The sequence below is a fragment of the Equus caballus genome, chromosome 3, assembly GCF_041296265.1.
Source record: "Equus caballus isolate H_3958 breed thoroughbred chromosome 3, TB-T2T, whole genome shotgun sequence".
In the NCBI taxonomy this organism is placed as follows: domain Eukaryota; kingdom Metazoa; phylum Chordata; class Mammalia; order Perissodactyla; family Equidae; genus Equus; species Equus caballus.
In genome coordinates this window covers 50,269,898-50,275,897 of record NC_091686.1, presented here as the reverse complement: position 1 = coordinate 50,275,897, position 6,000 = coordinate 50,269,898, and the positions used below count along the sequence as shown (strand labels likewise).

At 37.0% G+C, this 6,000-nt stretch overlaps 1 protein-coding gene across 4 annotated transcripts in view; it reads right to left on the bottom strand.

The window, feature by feature from the left end:
• Nucleotides 1-1,312: 1,312 nt before the first annotated feature.
• HPGDS (hematopoietic prostaglandin D synthase) overlaps nt 1,313-6,000 on the bottom strand; it is a 30,040-nt gene continuing 25,352 nt past the window's right edge. For all 4 annotated transcript variants that reach the window (XM_001497296.5, XM_070262253.1, XM_014738854.3 and 1 more), the window contains 2 exons: nt 5,533-5,631; nt 1,313-2,147 (listed from right to left, as the gene is read on the bottom strand). In XM_001497296.5, the coding sequence (XP_001497346.1) occupies nt 1,983-2,147; nt 5,533-5,631 (264 nt within the window). In that variant the 3' untranslated portion in view covers nt 1,313-1,982. The remainder of the gene's footprint in view (nt 2,148-5,532; nt 5,632-6,000) is intronic.

The window sequence follows — 6,000 nt, the reverse complement described above, 5'->3', positions numbered from 1 at the left end:
GGATTTGTTGATTATTGGAGATTTTAGTTTCATGGCATCCTGACTTGCTGAGGTGCTAAGGGTAATAATCCTTTGAGCTTAGAAGGCTAATGAAGCCCTTGTAGTGCTTCAGATATTGTAGTCTGAAAACTCATGACTCAGTGGACTTCCAATCTTGAAGGTATACTGAACATATTCAATATATTTTAGCGTAATGGGGCTAAAAGGAATCTTCAAATATTATTACTATCTCCTCCTGCCTTGCAGTACCCAAATCACTTAGTCAAATTGTTGGGAATATTACCTTTTGAAATCTCATAATGGATTTCTCATAACTTTTCTGTATTAATGTATCTTCAGTGATAGGCCATTTCTTTTGTTGTTGTTAAATCCATAGTTTTATCTTTAATGAAGTGTAGTTGAGTTCTCCCTGTAATGCTCTATTATGTCTTGGGCTTAATAAAAATATTTGTGATCCTAAGTTGTATTTTCACACCCTTTTTAATAGTTTCTAACCCTCCCTCCCTTTACCCTTACAAAATATAATATTGAGCACAAATGAGATCATATTATGTGCTTAGTATTGTCTGTTTCTCAATAAACTGGAATTTGTTCCTTAGGATGTATTCTCATTAGTCCCTTCATTGGACTGTTGTCAGTAGACGTCATCATCCATTATCAGTAAAGAGAGCGCATGAAGCCATGGCTGTTGGAGTATTTTAATTCTTCCCAAAATGTATGGGTCGTTTTCTGATTATACATGTGATGTGAACTCCATTTCTGTTCTGATTCATCCATATCCACACTCTCATGCACTTGCTCACTTGCTCAGCAAGGAGACACTTAATTTGGGTACAGGATGGGGTAATAGAACATGTTGTCTTTCAGTGAAAAAAGATGACCTAAAGGTTATGATGATGCTCTGATTGAAATGAAATGTTTTCTTAGGAAACCTGGTGTACTTGCACTTTATATTTAAATTATGATTTAGGTAGGGGCCGGCCCCACAGTGTAGTGGTTAAGTTCATGCGCTCCACTTCAGCAGCCTGGGGTTCGTGGGTTCAGATCCTGGGTGCAGACCTACACACTATTCATCAAGCCATGCTGTGGTGGTGTCCCACATACAGAGGAAGATTGGCAACAGATGTTATCTCAGGATCAATCTTCCTCACCACAAAATAAGTTATGATTTGTGTAAACAAATGGAAGTGATTCATAATTTAGGTAAGCATTGTATTTCTAACTTTTACTAAATTCTCTTTTCATTAAAGCTTATCAAAATACATGGAGGAAAATGAACATGCATAAGAGAGAAGAAAAGTTACTACCTTCATTATCCAAAGTATGACTTGAATTTATTTTGTAAAAAAGTTTTTGCTTCAGACTGCATTGACGATGTGATAGAGTACCTTGCCGTGAGATTCACTCATAACCCATTATCATTTATTAACAGCCACTAACGATAAAAAAATGTAATCCAGAGAAGCCAGGTGCTTGGGAAATCACTTTGTTTTTGTGTGTAATCCTTAATAATGAATGAAATAGTTAACATTTTTTCCCCATTTCATAGAACGTTGCGAGGAAAGAAGCCCCTTAAACAAGAGCATCCTTAGCTGGGCTTTCCTTTTCTCCTTTTCTCTGTTCGTCTCCCACACTCTCTCCGTTTCATGTCCTCCTTCCTCTACCCTGCCTTTCGAGTATAAAGCCATCTGTTTCCATAATCTGTTTCCACATGTAACATGACATACTAAGATTCAGACAATCCAATATTAATAGTATGTTTGTAATTATTTCTACCTCTAAATATATGTATATTGTCTTTCACTGGATAACGTGTGTAGATTTTTGCATGTGCCTTATTTGACAATGCTCATGTCTTGTTTTTGCTTGTCTCATTTGAAGTTCTTTTTCATTATGTTAAAGGATGCAGCTGTATGGATTATGTAGCTTTCATTTTATTGCTATTTGAAGCAGATGTTCACCAGTGTCAGCAAGAACTCAGCCTAGAGTCTGGTTTGGGGCCTTCGTTGTATCCAGTCAGCGATGGCAGGAATGGCTTGGACTTTCTTCCGTACCGTCACCAGCCTGGGATGGACATCCAACAAGTCAGGTTTAAAGACCAAAAGTGTGGTACTGCAGATTTCCCAGTAGAAATCTGCCCAAGTCACCTAGTTTAAAGGAAACAAAAATTTCGACTTGAACATAAAAGGCATTAACTACTTCATCGAAAAGTAGTTTCTTTTTAATTCAAAATAATCTGTTACTCCAAAAGTAGAATGTGTATATGATAGAAAATTATAGATTACCAGATTCCTAACACCCAGAGGTTACTAATATTAACACCTTGTGGATAAGGTATTTTTCTGTGTGTGTGTATGCATGTATTTTTGCTAAAATGAGATCTTACAGTACATACTGTTGTAACTTCATTCAGTCTCTACCTCTCTGTGACAATACATTTTCATCTTATCTAATAGTCAATATTTTTCCATCTATTGCAAAAGTGTTCTTTATAGGACAAGGCAGAATCCATTCTAGGACCATGCATTTCATCTGCTTATGTCATTTAACTCTCTTAATTCAGAACAGTACCCTTTTTTTCATGGCACTGAATTATTGAGTATTCCACATTAGTCATGCAGAATGTCCTGTCTTCAGGATTTATGCAATTATTTCATCTTGTTTACTTTGTTCCTTTATACTGTAGAATATAAAAGAATAGAATGCGGGCCAGCCCAGTGGTGCAGCAGTTAAGTTCGCCCGTTCCACTTATCGGCGACCCGGGGTTCCCCGGTTCGGATCCCGGGTGCAGTCATGGCACCACTTGGCACACCATGCTGTGGTAGGCTTCCCACATAGAAAGTAGAGAAAGATGGGCACGGATGTTAGCTCAGCACCAGTCTTCCTCGGAAAAAAGAGGAGGACTGGCAGTGGTTAGCTCAGGGCTAATCTTCCTCCAAAAAAAAAAGAATAGAATGCAAGTTATCCCTAGAGAGTTCATAGTTTCGAGTTAAATATTTTTGGCTAACACATTATATTGCATCACATCAGAAGACACAATATATGGGTGTCTGACCATGGTGGAGCCCTAAGATTGACCACTATATTAGGGTGATGACAGCCTGGTCTTACCCTTGTACACTTGTTTGTTTTCCTTTGTACACTTTTTTTTTTTCCTTTGTGACTAGAAACTAATCTGGATGATGTTACTTTGGCTCTGTATGAATATCAATCAAAGAGTGAAGTTTAAATGTGGACTATTCTTAGTTTTCTTTTTGTATGGAATTTAATGATGCCAATTGTTAGTGTTTTATTAACTTGCTTACTAAACACCTGTCAACCAGGAGAGTCTATTGGTGAGAGGGCTCAGATTTCACTCAACAAATAGTGATGCAGTTCCTGCCTCCCATGTGCTGTGTACAGGTCTAGGTGCTGGCACTGACTGGGGAGCAAGATGTGGCGCAAGCCCCTTCTCTGATGCAGATTTGATTTTAGAAGCAGGAAGACAAACATGGAAACTGATTGATGAAGAAGAAGTGCCATGATGAGAGGGACTCTCAGGTGGTCAGCGGGGGACGACTTTCAAGAGATGACATTTAAGCCAAGGCTTGAGTGGTAAAATGGATCCAGACGTGCATTGATCTGGGAATTAAGCATTTCAGGCAGAGGAAACAGCAAGTGTAAAGGCTCTCAGGTGGGAGTGTGACTTGTGTCTGAGGAACAAACCAAACACCAGTGTGTTTGGGACACTGTGAGGAAGGGAGAGAGTTTACAAAGGAATCTTAATAGTAAGCAGAAGAAACACACATTTTAAGTCCTTAGAAATTGTTCAAGCAAAAGGATAGGGAGAGGAACGTTTTGAGAAAGCCTACTGAGAAGTCAACGGGAAGAAATGAAGGGGCGAGTGGTGAGGATGAGAGTTGAGAATCAAGATGTGGCAAATTTGCTTCTGTATCACCCCAGGAGGACTCGGCAGACTGTTCAGAACAGGTCACAAGAGCACCACAAAAAGCAGTCTGTGTCTTGTCTCCGAGAAGGCAGGGACCCCGACCTTCCACAGCATCTAAATCGGATTTAGATTTGATCTTTTTGGCAAGACTACTTCAGAGGTAGGTGGTGGTGTCTCCTCTAACAGTAGGTGAGTAAAATCTGGTTGTCTCACTTTTTGTGATGTTAACAATTATTGGTAGTCAATGCCTAGGTCCGATAATTCATCAAGGGTTGGAAAATGATGATAGTTTATTTTCATCCCTCCTTCTTAATTATTAACTGGAATACTCATGAAGACAAACTTTGTCTATCAATTTTTGTTATCTTGAGGTACAACCAGCATAAGAAAGGCAAGATAAATGCTTTATTCAAACCCTCCAGTTTTGTTTATTTCTAAATTTTCAGAATAATAATTTGGTTCCATAGCATCTTCTAAAAGTAACCAAAGAAGTTTGGTTTGGTTTAGGGGTTTGTATGTGTGTGTGTTTGGTTGTGGTGGTGGTGATTGTCATAAACTCACGGATTCACTCATTTTGATTTGTTTCGATCCACTGCAGTTAATATTCTTACTGAAGCGCTTTTGATACAACCCCAGTTGTCTTTGATCATTTATTTGCTTCTGATATGACACCTCATCTTTTACATTTCCCATTCCAAATGGAGAATGAGCCATTTCTCCAAGAAGCCCTGCTTCCTTTTAGTATTTAGAGACCAGATTCCAGGTCCTAGAGGTGCCCAGGACAACTGGGTTGGTCACTGTTTCAAGAAAAAGAGATAAAAACTGCTTTTTTCTTTATCCTAAGGTAAAGAACATCCTGAGTTTAGATTGTTAGTTCTGGTTCACATTCAGGAATAGGATATTTGCTTAATCTCACTGATCTTACGTCTCCATCTAATTTCTCCCACACTGAGGATTCTGGTTCTCAATGACATCCACATAATTTCTTACTGCTTTACCCCACAATATAGACATTATAATATTAGGGGAAAAAAGATACCACTCTACCCAATACCACCAACAATAGTTACTCAAAATGGTATATGATTTTTATTTTTTGTCCCGAGAGAATATCTATAAAGAGACATATAGTGAAGTTACTGTGTTTTACAAATGATGAAGTTTCTTAAAACGGTCCTTCATTAATAGAGTACAGGGTCCTTCTCTACGTGCTCTGTGCGTCCATTTGTCACAGGCTCATTTGTCTCACTTTGCTTTTGCTTTGCAGTGATAGCTTTTTAAAATGTTTTTTGTTGTTATATAATTATATAAAATATTTTAGTTCATGGTTCCAAAGGTAAGTTCATCAAAAAAGGTTTATTCAAAGATGTTTAGCTTTTTATCCCTGCTCTCTAACCTATTCCCTCCCCATGGTAACATTTTTTTCTCAAGAAGTTTTTATAAGTTTTTGTTTTATCCTATTTTATATATATAAAGTATATATATACAGAGATATATATAATATACACATACTTCCTATATGTTATATGTTATATATATATTATTATATATACTTACAAACATATGTATTTGCATGCATTTTTTAAGATGTAAAACATACTCACAGAGTTACCAATCAACCACTCTTTTTCCCCTAAATATGTGTCCAAATCTTGCAGAAGATGAGGTGCATCATAGGTAAGTAGCTCATTAAACGTCTGATCCTAGGAGAGGCAGAAAAAAGATCACTTTAAGGTTAATAGGAATAAAAATAAATAATACGATTTGAAGAGGAAGTAGGTTTTTCCCTCTTTCTCCTCCCACATGAATTCAGAAAGGAAGGTAAGAAGCTATGTGTTGTTGGCTGTTTTTTGTTTCAAATGTATGACACTATAGAGATTCAGGTCTGATTCTCTAAAGGTCTTAGTCACCCCTGTATTACTCATGGATTAAAAAATAAATACTTTTGTCACCAGTTCTTAAAATTTTTTTGTATTTAATGACTAAATATTTCACCCATAAAATCTTTTCATGATTTTCATCTTAATTTTTGTTAATGAAAATGATTCCATTATGTTTTTACATTTGTAAAA